Source organism: Diabrotica undecimpunctata, chromosome 4, assembly GCF_040954645.1.
Source record: "Diabrotica undecimpunctata isolate CICGRU chromosome 4, icDiaUnde3, whole genome shotgun sequence".
Lineage (NCBI taxonomy): Eukaryota > Metazoa > Arthropoda > Insecta > Coleoptera > Chrysomelidae > Diabrotica > Diabrotica undecimpunctata.
In genome coordinates this window covers 23,450,267-23,470,342 of record NC_092806.1, presented here as the reverse complement: position 1 = coordinate 23,470,342, position 20,076 = coordinate 23,450,267, and the positions used below count along the sequence as shown (strand labels likewise).

Here is a 20,076-nt window from a genome sequence, read left to right as displayed (position 1 = left end):
GTCCCCGATTATTTGTCTGTGGCATGACTGGATAAACGCAGACCTAAAGACTTAATATCTGTAATATGCCAATACTGGACTCTGACAGATGACATGTCAGGAAATTTCGTCCTCACCATATGACACTTTGGAGGTTAGGTACCGTCTAAGTCTGCAATGGCCAGTGAGCATGCAGATCAATAGGAACATTTGAGATGCTAGATTCTTGGAGGGCCTCACAACGTGGACCCCTCTTCGATATCCTAACTACTGGACCAGGAGTCCAAAAGCCCCTTATCATAGAAAAAAAAGTTGTAAAAAGTACTTTTCAAAATATTTCACACTATTACCTGAGTGAGGATCTTAGAGGAACGATATCGATAAGGATCTAGTACTACTAATGAAGAAATGTACTTGTATTTCCAAGATGTCGATATTATGTTGTTTTAAATTTCGTTCATTTTATTAAAAAAATTGAATGTTTTAATATTTAATATTGGAAAACATTTTAACTTAACATCGGTTTTACTTACTTTTATTAATATTTAATTGAATAAATTGTTGGATTATTGAATATGTTATAATATAAAATTATTGAATAAATGAGATAATTATCTGAAATCTGGAAATTTATGTGTACATTAGGATCAGCTCATACAAAAAGTTGCTTTTATTCTTAAATATCACATGCAGTAATAAAAATTATAAATAATTGACGTAAGCTAATTAATCTATTTTAAACGAATTAATGAATTTGCATATTCTTTAGACTAAAATCACTTCTAATGACACTGATAGATAGATATGATTACAGCCTAATACACTGCGACCTTTCAGATCTATTGTGCTTCTCTTTATCATTAAAGCTCCTGATCTAGTCCTGCCTGCTTGATGAGATTGCACAGCCTTGAGAGTCGTTTCTCACCTCAATTCTAATATTTCACCTCACAAGTTCTAGATACCACAGTCTCTTTTCAGTGACCTAAGACGTGTTCATAACACTCAAGCGCTTTTAGAACCTAGTATCCAGTCAGAAGTCCGAATATTATCCTAATAACATTTCGGTTCTGGCTTAGTAGGTCTGCTGTAAATTTCGTTGAATGTCCCTTGATAAACTCTACATCTTCCCTCTGTTTTGGTGCATTTCTGGAGATTTATTTTGCACTCATGGGTGTTTTTTTCTGCGTTCAAAATTCCTAAAGTTTTCGGGCCAATTAGGGAAACGCTTGCTCCTCTGATTAGTTCATCAGCCTTCTCGTTGCTCTATGCACTGGTACCCAGGCTTCTGTCAACTTATTTCGGTTTCCAACACGAGTGAGGACATGTAAACAATTGCACAAAAGTTTTTAGTTATCCTGTATGAAACTAATGTTCTTCGGGGCTGCTTGAGTGGCAGAGTAGATCACAATTATATTATTCTCTAGCTGCCGTTGTATTATATTCATATGGTAACTTTGTACAGCGGTTCTTCCGCCTAAAATACTTTCGCCCATGTTCTGAAACTTAATCAGACTTCTGTCTTGAGTTTCGTTCGTTTCCCAACCTCGAATCTCGGAACCATTTAATCCACTGGCATTCCTAAAACGGCATCTGCTTCTATTTCCCGATGAAAGTGTGCTTCGCATGTCTGTTGGTCCCCCTCATTCTACACTTGGTCCCTCTTTGCATATATCGGTGCAAAGGTGATAAGTTTCGGTAGAACATTCAGCGCGTCAATTAGAGCAGATTTCATGGCTCTCGTGACACTCAAGCATGCAAGTCTTTGACTGCTGTGTTTTGTTCTATTTAACCACTGAACCTAGGTCATTAACATCCTTATTACCCTTTTGTATATCCTGTTAAGACAGAAGTCATTTATTATTGTAAATGAAAACTTTCTTCATAATTTAATTTCTGACTTAATCAGGCATAAATTTTATCTGTCGTCACAGTAAACTTCTAGATGGTGGTCTTTCCATATTTACCTGTTCTTAGTTGAGCGTTCTATTCATTAAGTTGTAATTAATTCATTCATAAATTCAATATTGTATAGTTCATAACACAATGAAATTAATACTTTGATGAAAAGAAGAAGGGCCGATGGAAAGATGTTAATATAAACATAATGATCATCTGCATTTGGTAATCAATATGCCCAATTTTGTGTTACGAAAAAGAATTTTGTTGTTATCAACTTATTGTAGATCATTCCATCCCCATATCGTAATATTTTCGTTGAAATTTTGTCGAAAACAAATCTATTCTTCAGCTGTATATAATTGATCATATCGTGTGATCAGCTGCAAAATGGCATGAGAATGCTTAGAGAAATTAAATGAACTAACACCTAGACCTAAACACCTTAAATTAGAATCAGATGGAATGAAGGCATTCATGAACAAATATATTGCAGAAGATCCAAACATTGGAAATATTGTCAAGGAAGGAGACAATTGAAAAAGTTCTAGGAAAATATAATCATAGAAGATTTAAAAATAGCATTAGTTTAAACAAAAAAAGGTTAAGTATTGTAACAGTAATATTTAGAGGCCATGGTCGACTAAGAACGGCCTGCTAATTTTGAAGTTGCAAATAATTGTGGTAATCAACACGTAGATTAAGGTTGTTTTTTATTTCCCATTAAAGTAGTTAATATAAAAATGCCACAACTGGATAATTTCAGAACCAAACTAAACTTTGTTAAAGTAAATTTTGTTCAGATTGCAGATTTCCACAAACACAAGATACCTTTAATATCTGTTAAGCTCCACAAGGAAATGAAATTCCTGTAGTTAGCTGTATACTATGAATCATAAAAACTTTTATTTAAAAAGTACTTTATAAAAAGTATATATTATAAAAATGCCCTTTCGGGTTACATCACAGAATGATTTAGGATTAATAAGTCCATCATCAGTGCAGTTACCAGGTATATATTAGTGAAATCATTAAATATATGTGTAAAACCCTTTCAATGGTGATAATTTTGTTAATTAATACATATTTGTCCAGGGCAGATGCTATCGAGGACCCATAGAGACACCTTCTCTTGGTTTAGCAATCCCTGGGAGTCTTGCGTTACCATGAAGTAAATCTGTTTAAAACTAAATCATTTAAATTTATCGACAAATATGTAATAACAAAGGTAAGATCATTTAAAGGGTTTTTACCAACATATTTAGTGACTTCCCCCATGTATATCTGGTAACTGCACTGATGATTGACTTATTAGTCCGAAAACGTTCTGTGATGTAACTCGAAAGGGCATTTTTAGAATGTAGATGCCTTTTATGAAGGCTTTTTTATCTTTAAACAGTTATAATTAAAAAGATACCGAGTATAACAAACAGGTTAATCCTAAATTAAAGCACATATTTTGGAGTCAAAAAGCTCGATTAAACCAAACTAATTTCAATACAAATGTGGACACAAAAAAGGAAGGAAAATGGCTACTTGAGTTTCTTATGGTAAGAGCATCATACATTACAGTTAAATTACAGTTCACGAGATATCGGAAAACATTAATTTTCATTTTGTAACTTCAAACTACTGTAACTTTTTTTACATATTTGTACTAAGGTTCAATCCAACCATTTTCGACCCCAGTATACACGGTTTAATCTATGGGCTATATTTTTGTTATACCCAATATACCACTAAAAGAACATGCTTTGATTGAAATGTTTCAATTATAATTTTCTATTGAAATGATATTATGACTTTAGTTGTTTTCCTTAGATGTATAACATGCTACATGAGCTGACATCAGAGTCAATTAAAGTGATTTTAATCTATAGAGTTAGATTAGTTACACTTTACCTACTTATACATTTCGTTTTGCCATTGACCAAGGAACTTGGTATTATTTGCTGTTTGAATATTTAAAAACAATAATTAAAACTATTAAAAATTATTAACAAAGTTTTAAATGTTCCTATATTTTATTTATAAACGGATGATAAATGCTTAATTGTCAAGAAATTCTACGATATTCTTTTTGTGTTAATTAAATCATGCGGAAAGATGTCATAATAGTCACTGGTTGAATAATATTGAGTTGGTTTTCTAAATACGCAACTTTTTCTACTTTATAAAACAGGATTTTGACTAACGTGGTTAAGGTGTATTATACATAATATTAATTGCATGTGTGTGGTAGACGGGATTGAGAATGGGGCCTGGTCTTCTCCCAATGGGACATTTTCATCCCAGTACACTGCAGGGTTTTCCCATGCATCCACACTTGCAGCGGAGACCTCTTCTCCTTGAGGTGAGATCTGTATACACGTACACTCATTTTTCCCTTAATTCTTTCCTAGCACACCCTCATTCCTGTCTGCTTTCACTTAACACTACTTACTAGACAACTTTCTTTTCTAACTGTATTATCTTATAACGAATGTCTCATAGAAATGTCACAATATATTTTAAGAATAAAAAAAACATTCCTTCTTCCTAGGAAACTATGGATAAAGTATTGCACATTTGACAGTATAAATATTTATCAACCGAATGAGACATCAGCTCAGTAGGTCATTGGACTTGACTCACTACGTTGTGAATAATTTAGTGGGTGCTTCGTCGAGTAACACTTCGGTCAGAAATAGTTCAAACTTAATAGTATAAAATCCCAAGTGGATCTAGGACTTTGAATTCGCGAAATAATCTAGTCGGTCGATGGATGAGTAGTAAAACCTACGCGCTAGAAAACAAACAACAAATTCAAAATGAACATGTTCCAGAAGAGATATCACACGTTTTTAAAACGAATTGGGAATATGAGACTTGATTTATCATTATGTCATAAAAATGCCGTGTCAAAATATGCCGTTCAAAAGTAATTTACCGGCACCATCGCCTCGTCATTCATGGTTTATCAAAGACAGATGCAGTGCTTTCTTTAAACTTATCTTGTAACATTAGTTAATTCATTCAGTGTACTTCTATTGACGTTTCTAAGAGACATTCAGAATTGTCCATTTCAGAAAATTTGATTGAAACAAATACACTCCAAGTAAAGACTTGGCAGTACGTGCTTGATAAAAAAATATTACCCAAATTGCTTGCAAGACCAGAAAAAAATTTATAATGGAGTCATTAGACTATATAGTAGATCAAAATTAAATACATATTTCGGATTGGATCTCCTTTCAATAATAACAGTGTCTATTATCAGTTATTTTTCATTACTATCATGAATCAAGCTGTGCTTTTACTACTTATTTTCTTTGTAAGCTATAATCGGTTCATATTGTTCGAATCCCTTTTGGATCCGTTGATAAGCTTAAGATCCCATGCATTTGTTTATATTTAGCTTTAATAATACTGATAAACTAATTACTATTTAACTGGGAATAAGCCACAATTAAAGGTTAAAATACGTTTATTGACGTTTCAATTTCCACTTCGGAAATCGTTCTCAAAATACAAACATTAGTAAATTAAACAAATTTTGTTTAATTTACTAATGTTTGTATTTTGAGAACGATTTCCGAAGTGGAAATTGAAACGTCAATAAACGTATTTTAACCTTTAATTGTGGCTTATTCCCAGTTAAATAGTAATTAATTTAAAATGCCACAAGAAAATAGCTTCAGAACAATATTAAGAAATACTGATAAACGTTGTAATAACCAAGGTTAATGTTACGATAACTAAGTGGTCCAACAAGAAAACTCAAATTTTTCATAATTTTCTGTCTTTGAAATCGCCTGGGGGTAGGTACATTATCCTAAGGAAAGACCGGTTCTTCTGTATTAAATAAAGCTGTTTTTCTGATATTTGATCGCTGGGTTATTGCTACAAATTGGCATAATACTAGCTATCTATTGTTTTCTCTCTTTTTAAGTAGTAGATGAAGATAAACTCATGGGAATTCATAATCAGTTACCATGAGTTCGCTTGCTGATGGAACTGTGCAAAAACGTAGATCTTAACAGTCAATTTGTTGTATTAATAACTATATCTTCTCAACTAAGTATTTATGTTTGGCATTTTAAAAAAATTTCATCTTCATTTTTGCTTTCACTATTCATTCATTTATTCTGGCTTTACAACCCTGCTTGGGACCTAGCCTCCTCAAGAATTTCTCTCCAGTCGTAGCGTTCACTATTCGATTACTAAATTTCGATAGTATCTCAATCTTCGTTGCCAATTTTTCCAAGATATTTGTATATCTGTACTCTTTTCAAGACTTGTACAGTTCACATATTTTCTTTTAGTTTGGTTTCTGTTTTTTGAGATTATCATACATTTTGACTTTTTGTTATTCACCAATATTCTTTATTTCCACTAGTGTTTTTAACTCTAGTCATAATCTTATTCAGCATATTTTATGTTGTTTGTATGTTCTCCATTTACTTTAATGTCATTGGTTACCTCATATAACGTTTCTTGAAAGTTTTTTCTGAATATATGTTAAACAATGTAGCTTACAATATCCTCCCTTGGGTTACCTCTCCCAAAAATGTCAAAACGTTTTCTGATAGTCAATAAAGCCTAGATGAATGCCGTTGTTCACCTTTCGGCAACTGAATTACAAAATCCGAACTGTAGCGATCTATTAGTTTCTCGAATAGTCCATATATATTGTTTGATGAATTATTTGTAGAAAAAGTTTCAGTAAAACAGTCATTAGACTAATTGTTCAAAACTCGATTACACTTACTAATGCAGATTTGATGCATTCATCGTCAAAAAACTTTATAAATTCGGCATGTACATTGTCTGGTCCTTAATTAATCGTACTGCCTTCTCAACTCTATTAATTGTTATTGGAAGAATGGTCTTATTTGCAAAAAGTTGGTGGTTGCTAGGATCTATTGTGTAAAAAGCTGTTCTATTTACCTCTTCCATAGGTCAATGAGGAAAGCTTTTGGCGTATACCACTGCGGCCTTTTCTGATCTATTATGGTCCTTTAATCCTAGATTACTCTCTAGCCAGACCCTTGTTAAAATGTCTAATAGCGTCGAAACTGAACCCTCCATGTAGCTCTATGCAGGTGGCTTTTCTTTACCTAATATAGAGAACCGCACATTTGCCAGACTGTCGCACTGAAACAGAAAATGGAAGAAACAGAAGAGCACACAAAATATGCTCTTCTGTTTCTTCCATTCTTCAGACCTACTGTGGCTTTGACTGATTTCCTGTCTTTGCTTATTAGGTCTGCTGTAAATTTTGGCGAATGTTCTATAATGAACTGTTTCGGCTGTCTTTGTCCTGCTGAATTTCTCCACTATTTCAGAGATTTGTGTGCTACCCACTTTCTGTAGCTGTTCTTGTTGGAGGTAGTTGATTTTCTACACGGTATGAGTTATGCATACGTAAAGTACAAATTTACGCTTCGACTGTACAAATTTTAATAACTTTGGACGAGCCGACGCACAGATATTTTCAACGTCATATCTGCTTAGAAAATCCATAAGCTCTGCTGCCTTTGCAACGCCGCAGAAGGGTTCCTGTCCAATGAATGGTACTAATGAGCTTTGTTTGGCCTTTTTATTTCCCTTATGACCTTCGTGCCCTAGTACCCAGGCTACCGTAACCTTGCTACGGTCTCCTAGTTTATTTAGGGCACCCACACAATCCCATACTAGCCTAGAATTGATACTTCTTTCACATGTTTATCTATTTCGTTTTGTCTGTAACATTTCAACTTTTATCAGGCAGTTTGCTCACATATTTAGTCTTACGGATACGGTCGCTAGTTTTGCTTTTTATGCATATTAAATGTTTCGTATTTTTGTTGAAAAAGTTTAATATTCTCGCATTGCACTTTTAAGGCATTGGGATGTCTTTGTTTACCTGTTTTTATATTGAGGATATGCCAATTTATTGTCGTTTGCTCTTAACTTATGCTCTCAAAACTTCCCATTGTTTCTAAAATCATACAATTATCAGAAGTAAACTATAAGAAATAAACTAAACCAGAATGGTAAATAATATTCGTCCAAACTTGCGCCATTTCGTGTGTTGAGGCCACATAGATATCGAACTATCAGCATTTGTGGAGTTGCATGTGTATTAAGTATCGTACAGTATTATCATATATATGGGACATTTTGATATGGGTATATAAATAATTAAATCTTGGGACATCCCAAACTCTATCGCCGTCGAGACAAATAGTCTTAGGTACCGAAAGAAAAAATATTCTATCACATAGATTAGATACTTATGCTGATGATTGACACATAATACATCAAATTTGATCATTGTTGACAGGATATCCAATACGTACCTGCTATCCGAAGTACAACCTTATTTTCTCTTAGACTATTTCTTTCGCTTTCTGACCTATAAGAGCACATCTTATCTAAACAACACATTAGAAATTCCTCATTCTCAAACCTTTTGGTAATTATTTTTGTGGAGCTTGTAACAATTGCATGCTTTTTGTACATACTCATTTTAAAATTTGACTAATTGTTATATTTTTACTGATTTATGGATTTTAATTAAGGTATTGTGGTCTACTTAAAAAAGAATATGATCAAATAATAATCATTTATACATTTTATATTGGACATTTTACGTTTTTATAAAAATCAAAATTATTATTTGATTACTGGATTACTGCGTTAATGATTTATTATTAAAACATTGATTTTCCGAATAAGATGAAACCTTTAAATTAGTGTATGTTTATATCATTTAAAAAGACGGAAAACGTCACTTTCTCACTTTTACTTTGCTAATTTTATTTTAATAGATTATGACCTCTTTAAGAAATATTTGCAGAAAGCTTGAGATAATGCGTGACATGCTGACTTCATGTTTATCCACCACACGTTACCATGTGACATCAAGGATGATCTGGAATTTTATCTGGATGGGTTTAAATTGTTTTCATAATATGCTTCAAATATTTTTTCGAATAGTATTCAGATAGATTTTTTATTTATGTCTTGGAGATCTTTCCAGACTTATCTTTTTCCGAACATTTATATTTTCATTATTAGTATTTTGTTATTAAACATTTGTAGAAGGTTGGCGACTTGTGTAGGATTCTCAGATGTTTGGTTGTACTCTTCTTATCTAGTAAATCCTCGGCTAGAGCAGAATCCCAAATGAAATGCTAAATTATAGAGAATCTAATACAGCAACTGACACAATTACTTCAGTAAATCTTCTACCAACATAGAATCTCAAATTAATGGCGAATTAGCATCACCATACTCATGTTTAAAAAGAGATATAAGCAGCTTCCCTCGAATTATAGAAGCTTGCTTACTAAGCAAAACATTGAACCTTTCGACAAAGATTATAACAAACAAGATTAATGGCCTTAAATCCCTAGTCGACGACCAAGGATTCCGATCAAGCAGATCTTGCACAATGGCCGCCGTTTTTAAGATAGTATGAGACGGTATTTGTCAAAGACAAATAACAGAAAAATCAATAGAATACAACAAGCCTGCCTACGTATATTTCATTGATCTTGTGAAGACATTAGATCGTGTCCAAATAAAAGAAGAGAAGCACAGCAACAACGAGATTAACAAAAATGGCAGGCTGTCTAAACAATGCAATATGGCGTAATAATAACATTGGCATTGAGGCTAAATTAAAAATATACAAAGCTGCTATGACATACCCCGCAGAGACTAGACAAGGTACAACCAAAGATTGTTTGAAATAACAAAAATGGAGGTACTTCGTTGCATAGTGGAAAGACTCTTCTAGGTGAAAACACAGGAATTCATGTAAGGTAGACGATATTAACGGCTGCGTTTAACAGGAAAAAGAGTGGAAAGAACATTAATGAAAGAATGGAAGAAAGAAGAATGGTGAGAATTGCTCGAGATAAATTGGAAACAGGTAGAGCGACAATCTATATACGAGATCTGTCCCAAAAGTATGCGATCTTCGTTCATAACTTCACGCCAAAACAATCCGGCAAAATTGCGGTGTATGGGCGTTACCAGTAACTCTTCAGTTGTATACCTACCACAGTCATCAACTGAACATGTCTAGTTCATATTAGCATGTTTTTGTTTACGGTATAGATAAATGTTATAAAGGTGATAAAAGGACCCTCGTTTTGGTAGACCTTCTAGCACAACAATACGAGAAAATATGGAATGTGCGAGACTTGCGGTGGAAGAAAATCGTTGTTTGACTTTTTGTTAACTAGGAAACGATCTTAAGAGTTCTGAAAACTTGTTTCAAGAATTCTAACCGAGAATGAGGGAATGGTTTGCATGTGTGCTAATTCATTATATATTGCACGCGGATTAGCAGAAAACGATTTGCTTATAAGTCGCTTCTAGCTTAGAAATGGTCGCTAATAATGAAAATATTCTTAAAAAGATCTTCACCGTTAAAAAATCGTGCTTACAGTTTTTCTGCGGAAACAAAAGAGCAGTCTGCAATTGAAGCTGCCATCCAAGCACTTATGTTGATTTTCTCTAAGAATTGGCTTAGATTGGCCAATCAACAGAGTTTTACGTTCTAAAAAGAAGAAAACGGCACCATTTTTATCCAAACGGCAACTAATTTCATCATCACGTTAATACGCCAACACAATCAGCAGTTTTTGACAAAATTCAATTTTACACAATCCCGAATCTGCGTAAAAAATTGTACGGAAAGACATAAAAAACAAATTTTTCTGTCATTTTAAATCGCAATATAGCTAATAGATGGCCCCATACCATGATTAAAAAGGAAGCTAAGATTAACAAAATAAATTTCAGTATCGATAGATTGTCATAACGACGAGTAACTAGTATTTTTCGGCTCCAAATAATAAAGATGAAGCAACAATGTAACATACATAAGTATGTTATATCCTTGCGATGAAGTTTTAAGATATCAGATGGGAAGATATGTCAATGAGGAGGATTGGAGAATCTCTTAATTTTTCATACAAAAACGTCATCCAGCTGTAGTTAATTTAGCTGTTCAGCTGGTGAATGGACAACGACTTTTTTTCACGAGAGAAAACGCAACGCAACGCTGTGAGCTGAACGACCACCAACGACAACGTTGAAAAGTTACCTTTTCTTTCCTAAAATTCAATTTTACACAACCCCGCTAATCTGCGTACAGTCTCAACATAGTACCCTGAGACATTTTTGTATTTGTTGAACTGTGTTGATTTGCTAACGAATGACGGGACTCACCGCGCCGACCGAAGATCGTCAATTGTGTCCCTTTAAACGGCACGTGAACTGGCAAGATTGGAGCGACGATCGGCACTTCACGCGCTGTTGGTTCCGGGATTAACTGCTATCACATGCTTCATCTGTATAAATAAAAATAAATCGCCGAAATATCTGTATGCGCATAACAACTTCAGAACGACTGCATCAAATTAGATAATTCTTTTTTTGTTGTGTTTGTTATTATGAGGACAAGGTTTGCATAGAAGATAATTTTCAAAAAATTGTACGGACAGACGTAAAAAACAGTTTTTTCCGTCATTTTAAAGCACAATATAGCTAATACATGGCGCCATACTATGATTACCAAAGGAAGCTAAGATTAACAAAATAAATGTCACTATTGATGGATGGACATAACGACTAGTAACGAGAATTTGGTATTGCGGCTCCAAATAATAAAGATGAAATAAGGATGTAAAATGCATGAATATGTTATATCGTTGCGATGAAGTTTTAATGTATCAGATGGGAAGATATGTTAATGCAGAGGATTGGAGAATCTCTTCGTTTTCCATACACAAACAACATCCTTCTATACTAATTTAGCTGCTCACCTAGTGAATGGACAACGACTTTTTTTCACGAGAGGAAACGCAACGCAGTCAGCTGAACGATCACCAACGACAAGGTTGAAAATTTAGCTTTTTAGAATTTAGACTTGACTTGACAAAAAGAATAAAATAGAATAAAATGGAATAAAACGAAATAAAAGCAAATAAAATAAAACAAAATTAAGTATAATAAAATTAAATCTTAAATTTGACAAATATTAACAGGCCCGCAGTATACTAATTCAATAGTTTGGTCTGTTATTTGATCTTTTATTTTATTTTTTTTATTTTAGTATATTATCAACACAGTTTTTTATGTAGCTTGATATATATTGCAAATAAAATTTATGACGCACCATTAATATTTGACTGTAAATACATGGTATTCATTTCCTTTGTAATTTTATGAAAGAGAACAACAGTTACAAAGAGAATAGCAGTTCAACACTGAACCATTTGCCGAAATAGTTCGTACAAATTGTCTACAATTGAATCAACAAAAAATGATTACGTGATAAATGATACTTTGATAGAAGTATCAACAAAAAATGATACTTTGATAGAAGCTGTAAACATTGGATCTGGTGGAATTTACTTCCTTGATGCTCTTTTATTGTTATTGGCAAGGATCAGATCGTAGTAGCCCTAGAGTTGGCTTCATCTGGAATATCTGCAACTTTATTAGAAGGCGGACGAACTGCCCTTTTCCCCTTGAAATTACCATTAAACATACAAATCAATGAAACAACAGGCGAAGATTTTACAGGTATGCGAAATAATCGTTCGTGGCGAATGTGCATTGGCCCACAAGAGATAATTACACGCACTGGAGAGAACGTTGAAAAATATTCGTGACAATCAACATTTTTGGTGGAGCCTTGATTATATTGTCAGACTGTTCCTTATTTAAAAATTATTATAAACTAAACGCATGGCTAACATCATTCAATTTGTTGCGGCACGTAAAGGCGAGTGTTTTTGCAACAAGATTTGTACAAGGAAATGGTAAAGTCGCTATTGACACATCGACCAGGTTTATTTCATTACCCAAAGATTCCTATTACTTAACAGACTCGAAAGAACAGCATATTGAACTTTGGCACATTATTTAATTCTAAGGCGGTATGAAGTTCGCCGGGGCAACTAGTTTAGTATATTTTAGTATTTGAATTTTTAAGCTACAACCTCAAAGATTTCAAGTTTTTATATATTTTTCCCTGGAACCTATTATTATATATGTAGTCAAGTTACTTTTTTTACGTCAACAGTTTTATTATCACTGTGCATTTGGATTAAATTAGGAATAAAAAAATATATGAAAAGAATATTACAAAAATAAAAGAGAAATTGATTACCAATAGGATTTCGCTGATTTAAAAACATTATTCGTGATCTAATAAAATTTTAAACATTACTAAGATTTGTGACCAAAATCTTGGTCTTAGATGAGAATATGAAATTTTTCCTCTCCAGTGAGAATTCTAAAACAAATTTCCTAAGATATTCTAAGATAAATTTCAAAATTATGAAAATGGGATGTCTGTAATATAAGTAGTCCGTGTTGAAATTAGTTACAGTAAAAAAAGTAATTGTTGGGGAGACGGTACCCGATATTTCTTTTAACAGCGTGAGATGAGATAGAACTGACAAATAATCCACATATAAGGTGTCTTCCCTTTTGATAAAATTGACGAGGTCTACAAACCTAATATTTGGCCCAAAGAAGCTGCAGTTAGGAGATTTAAATAAAAAAAAACAATAAAATTTTTCCAAAGCTAAACATAAAAAATACTACCTAATTGAGAACCTACAAACTTCGTAAAGAGCTATAAAGCTATCAAAGAATAGGGAAGCAACCGGTCCAGATGAAATTCCAAGCGAAATAATCAAACTGCTCGACGATAAAGGCAAACATTCTCTTCTAAGTCTGTTTAGTAAAATATACGAAACAGAATATACCAACAGACTGGCTACTGTTAACATTTGTAATGATACCGAAAAAAAAAAAAAAAAAAAAAAAAAAAAAAAAAAAAAAAAAAAAAAAAAAAAAAAAACAATAAATAAATGCCAAACAGTATGGCGATCATCGCACTATCAGTCTGATGAGTCATGTACTGAAAATTTTCCTAAGAATACTGCACTCGAGAATTTACAACAAAATAGAAGTACAACTAAATGAAACACAATTTGGTTTCAGAAACAACCTCGGAACCAGAAAAGCACTCTTCAGTTTGCAGGTCATTGTTCAACGATGTAGGGATATAGAACAATCAGTATATATGTGTTTTATTATTTACTTCGAAAAGGCCTTTGACCGAGTAAACCATGACAAACTTATAGGTGTCTTGCAACAGGTGGGAATTGATGACCGAGACCTCCGTATTATCAAAAATTTGTATTGGCATCAATGTGCAAACATACGAGCTGGACACAACACGACGGAAGCAGTGGAAATACGACGTGGAGTTAGGCAAGGATGTATTCTATCACCTCTACTTTTTAATATCTATTTTCAAAGAAGCCTTAGTTGAAGATACATGCATTAAAATTAACGGAATTAATGTCAACAATCTCAGATATGCAGACGACACTGTACTTATTGCCTCCAATGAAGAAGATCTGCAACGACTTATAAACAGGGTAACCGAAGCATGTAATGAATATGGGCTAAAACTTAATACTTCTAAGACAAAACTTATGGTTGTCAGCAAAACGGAGTTACAACCAACGAACATCAGAGCGTATGGAATAGAGTTAGAAAGAGTCCACAATATTACCTACTTGGGTGCAAACGTTAACGATAACTGGGATATAAATAAAGAAATAAGAATACGCATTGAAAAAGCCAGAGCCGCCTTCTATAAATTAAAGAAAATTCTAATTAATAGAGATATTACGTTAAACCTTAAAGTCAGATTAATACGCTGCTACATATTCTCCACATTGCTGTATGGTGTGGAGAGCTGGATCCTTACAGAGACATTAATGAAAAAATTAGAGGGCTTTGACATGTGGATTTATCGACGAGAATTGCGGATAAGTTGGGTTGATCGAATAAGAAATGAAATAGTTTTACATCGAATGAAAAAGAGCACAAAAATAACAAAAACGATAAAAATTCGAAAGTTACAATATTTCGGTCATGTAATGAGACATCCAGAGAGGTATAACCTTCTACACCTTATAATACAGGGTAAGATCGCCGGAAGGAGAGGCAAAGGCCGACGAAGAACATCCTGGCTCCGAAATCTCCGGGAATGGCATCAAGAGACCACCGCTTATTTATTTAGAGCCGCCGTAAACAAAGTTATTATTGCCAATATGATCGCCAACGTTCGATAATCGGACAGGGTACTGAAAGAAGAAGAAACTTCGTAAAATGTACCTAACAAAAAATAAAAATTAGGAGAGCAGATTAATGAATTAAGGGCTCAAATATTCCACCTCCTTGTGTTAAACAGTAACCAAATCTGTCATACAGATTTCTCCTCATATTTGGAGTAGGGCTGGTGTAATACTTGCAGAAAAATGAAGTATTTTTGCCCTTAATTCGACTAGGTTTGTGACCCTTTCAAACTGATGCCTATAAATGTTTTCTTCGAGAAAACCCTAAAAAAAGAAATCGTGAGGCGCTAAGTCACAGGATCTAGCAGGAAATTGAATTGTACCACGTGTACTTATCAGTCGATCAGGAAAAGTTTGATTGAGGAAGTCAATAGTTGCTCTAGAGTTGTGATCCCATCTTGTTGGAAATAAACCTCCTGAAAATCAACGGGAAGGCGTCGAACTGCCGGAATGATCTCATTCTCTAAAAGTTGTAAATATTTGGGCCCGTTTAGGTTTCCATCGATAAAAAACGGACCGATAATATGGTCGCCGTTTTTTATGTAATGAAAATGAAGATTCGTCAGAAAATAAAATATTTTTTAAATAAAATATTTTTTAAAAAGTGTACATTTTCATTCTGCTTATCTAATATAAATCCACAAAACTCCATCCGCCTAAAGTTATCTTCCGGAAACAGTTCTTGTGTTGGTTGTATCTTAAAACAGTGATACCCATTCCTTTTGAAAACTCGCTGGACAGTTCGAACATTCACGTTAACTTCCCTAGCAATTTGTACTCTATTGCAGGGTTCACTAGCTTCCACAAAAGCACAAATATCAATATCCCTGTTTTGATGCTCCTCATCGACAATGGTATTTTTAACTGTTGGTGAGGGTCTATTTTTGAAGGCAACAATAAATAAATCAATTACTTCGCGTATCGAATGTCCCTGAAAGTACCATATTACAAGTTGCACATTTTCTTGGACAGTATACAACGTAATAGGCATTTTATTAATTATTTGTTTATTCTTTCAGAACTTCGTTTGAAATTTTTAATGTCAATGTGATAATTACGACAATTCGTACCTACTGTGAAATGAATATAGAGGTGGAAACGTGTAACATGTCACAGCGACTGCCATTGTGTGGTATGGTCAATAAAACAATGTCGTGATCTGTATAGTTACTTAAGGATTGGACAAATTATAATGCAATTATCAGTTCGAATTGTTTTTAATTCCCTTTGTCCGATTCTTCTCGATCGACGATGATAAAATAAAATGTTGAAGTCATGGAGTAAAATATAGTTTTATTGACAGCTACTGAATTATTACGCTACAGTTGTTGTTGAGGTAAACATTTATAATAGACTGCGTCCCAAACTAGTCCCGAAACTATATTTATAATCTCACTAAAATGTAACTAGCGGACCAACTCGACAAAAATCCTAAAAATAAACTGTATCGACGCCAATTTTGTTAAATTGAAAATCGATACAGAAGTTTTTTAGGATTTTCAGGAAGATTTACATTAGGAAACGGACACAATATGATTGTTAGACTCCGCCCCTCTTAAATAAAAAACGGAAGTAAAACCGGAAGTAACTTTTTTTTTGCATATTTTAGATTGTAAAATGCCACGTTTAAGAAAAAGAAGTCGATATTTAGTGATTTTCTTATTCTTATGGATTGATTGTGATTGTATTGAACTAACTTTGATTGACTTTAAGTTTTGAACTTAAATGAATTAATAAATATTTTGTACTTGAAATTCGAAGTTGGTTTTTTTGTTTGCAATTTGGTTAGTTTAGGTTAGGTTAGGTTAGGCTGGGATATCTTACCGGAAGTAAATACTTCCGGTTTCATAATTCTGAATTCAATCAGTAAGTATAAGAAAAAAGTAGACGCGGGCATATTTTAAAAATACATTGAAAATTAGGACTTTAAATTTTGAAGAATGAAACCTGTAAAATTCCTATACTTTACTATAGGAAAAATTCATTTTATGGCCGCCATTTTTAAACCGGTTCGAATTTTTTAAATTTTAAACCTTAGGGGGAATCTACTCAACAATCTGTTTAATTATTCGAAAAAATTATTCTCCTATCTATCACCGTTTAGGAGGAGTATTGTGCACAAGAAAAGGGCTTAGCCTTTTAGTATATAAGATTTGAACCGAAGAAATGATTGCAGGCATTTCCTCAATAATATTAGGCAATAGTGTGCAGGAAGTTGAACAAACTGTAATTAAGCTACTAATCGATATGTTTCACAATTATACAGGGTGAATCTATACAAATTCAGGAAATTAAGATTAATGTGAGATTACAAATTAATGGACTAATTTGTGATTGGACAATGATAAAGTAAAATGTTTAGTTATTTTTATTGTAATAAAACTAGAACCACATTTCCGTAAATCCAAAAATCAGTAAATATATAAAAGTCTCTTAAAAGTTTCCAACCTAACATTTTTACCAATAAAGGAACAACCCCTTTTGCTGGAGGACCTGCTCGAACAAGAGAAACGGGAACAAGAGAAGTTGCAGAATCAACCTTCTAGTCAAGAAGTGTCTTCATCAACTGGAAACGAAAGTGAATCAGCGTTGCTCAGCGACCACGATTTCGAGAGACTAAAGGCAGACGTATTCAATACCGGGCCTGTCACCAGTTTACCGTCAACAAATAATCAAGGTATGTATAAAACAATATTAATTGATATAGTATTAATTTTCTGGCGCTTATACTTTACGAATCATTTGTGCATGTTCTAATGATTTTGCTTTCTGTCTATTTTAACATTTTTACTTACACACTAGTGCCTGATTAGTTACATATACATACTGTTTTCTATTCTATCATCATTATCATCACCATCATCATCTTCATCATTGGGAATTACAGACCTCTTAGTTTTCTACGCCATTTTCTTCGTTTTTTTCTTCCGACCTGAGTCTTCCACCTGGAAGAACTTGTGATCCTTCCGGTATGCCTTATGAGATTTATCTATATTAACTTTGACCTGTCATATGTATTTCCCTCTAGTTGCGTAGTGGATCTTCCCGTGATGCTCATTGTCATCACTATCAGTAAGTTCATTTGAATCGTTTTAACCGCAATTTCGAATTTAGGCAAAAATTATTCACTATTCGCTCCGTGCGTGACCATGGTAGGGGTACCTTGAAACGATGCCAGCGTGCGTAGCGGCGAAATATGACAAAATTGAACACTATCTTTTTACGCATAAATTTTATCAAAAATGTGTGCAAATACATGTTGCGTATTTAATTAATAATAGCAAAATTAGTAAGTGTAGTTTTTATAGGTTCCCAAAGATTACATATAAATTAGAGATAAGAAAAAGATGGATCCGTGCTATTAATATGAAAAAGGAAATATCACATAACCTCATTTTTATGCAATTGAAATAGGAAATATTTAAATAATTTACCTTAAATGATATTTTATAAGGCTTCAAGCTAACTGCAGAGTGCCTGATGACTTTAGCTTTTATATCATAACTTTTACTATTACTGTTTTTAATTATCTGCTCTTTCACGTGAAAAACTTGATTTGCCAGTACTAGATTTTTCCCTTTCTTTTCCGTTTGGGTTTAAAAAGATATATTATGATGAATTTTGAGAAACCCAGTTTTTAATACTACATTTATTTTGTACATAAACTGAAAAAATATAATTAAAATGTTAATTATTAATAATTGTCAATTTCGCCTGTATTTAACAATGTCAAACATATGTCATATGTTTAACCTGAAAATTGGTAGGTCCAAAACTGTCAGATGAAGGCGGTAGGTGTCGCGTCAGTCACGCACGGAGCGAATACTAAATTTCAATAAGCGATGCAGGGCGTGTAAACAACGATAAAATTGTATTTTAATTGTTGAAGGTGTTCAAAATTTATCTACTCGTTCCGATAGTAATAGTATATTAAGATCACTTTATCAATTTTTCTCTTTACGCCATTATTAGTTTTAATGCATAGTATATAAATTACTGTAATCACTGAATACATAATTAGTGAAAAAATAATTATATTAATTAAAATAATGAATAATTTAAACGATTATGCAAGTAAGGATTGTCCGATAATAATCAAAAACTAAACGAAATAACCATCTCTATTTTGCTGGAAAATTGCTACTCGACGTCGTCGGAAAATGATTCAGGTTCGGACCAGATTTACTATTTTGGTATAGAAAGTGTATTTTGAATGGATTTATTAGTAATGTTTTTGTCGTTTTGGTGGTTAAAGGACAATTTATATTTATGCTGTTAATATTGACCTAGTAATATGTAATTATTTATTATTCGTTTTAAAACTAGCTAAGTATTTATTTATCTATATAACGACTTTAAACTGTATACGTGACTACTGAAAACGAACTACAAGAAGTTTTCTTAGCGCTAAAGTAAAAGAAATAATTTGAAATGTATTTAAATAAGAAACAATAGAAAATCCCAAGTTAGTGGTTGGAGATTTTGTAAAAAAAGTGGCGAGTAAAATTGGAGTTTCTGATCGAAGTGTATTTACGGTGCAAAAGCACAGAACATACCCGGTGGAGACGCAACAGCGGCTGAACACTTCAAACATTTGTCTGTTGCAAAAAAAGTCCTGCTGCAACAAAATTTCTGACACGCTTCTTTAGTGGTGTATATGGAACGAACACTACCTGAAGAATGGCTCACAACAACATATATACCACTACCCAAGAAGCATAAGGCAAAAAATGATGATCACGCGATATCTCTGATGATTCACGCAGCAAAGATTTTCAAGATGGTATTTAACTGCATTTACAACATGTGAGATGAATATCTAAGCCGCTCACAATATGGTTTCAGAAAAGGTACGAGAACTAGAGATGCAATACTGGGACTAACGTCAATCGCTGAAAGATATTTGGAAGTGAAAAGAATTCTCTACACCCGCTTTCTTGATTACAAAAAACTGGATGTGGTACTCAGGGAGTGACCGAGTGACCTACGAAAGAAAACAAAATCCGTATCCTGCAATGATTTCCGGACCATCAGCTTAATGAGCCACATTTTA

General features: G+C 33.4%; 1 protein-coding gene across 6 annotated transcripts in view; it reads left to right on the top strand.

Annotated features, from left to right (window-relative positions):
- LOC140439295 (uncharacterized) overlaps positions 1-20,076 on the top strand; it is a 106,515-nt gene that overhangs the window by 60,332 nt on the left and 26,107 nt on the right. For 5 of the 6 annotated variants that reach the window (XM_072529118.1, XM_072529117.1, XM_072529121.1 and 2 more), the window contains 2 exons: positions 4,118-4,228; positions 17,493-17,700. In XM_072529118.1, coding sequence (XP_072385219.1) covers positions 4,118-4,228; positions 17,493-17,700 — 319 coding nt within the window. The remainder of the gene's footprint in view (positions 1-4,117; positions 4,229-17,492; positions 17,701-20,076) is intronic. The other variant, XM_072529119.1, reaches the window with a different exon arrangement.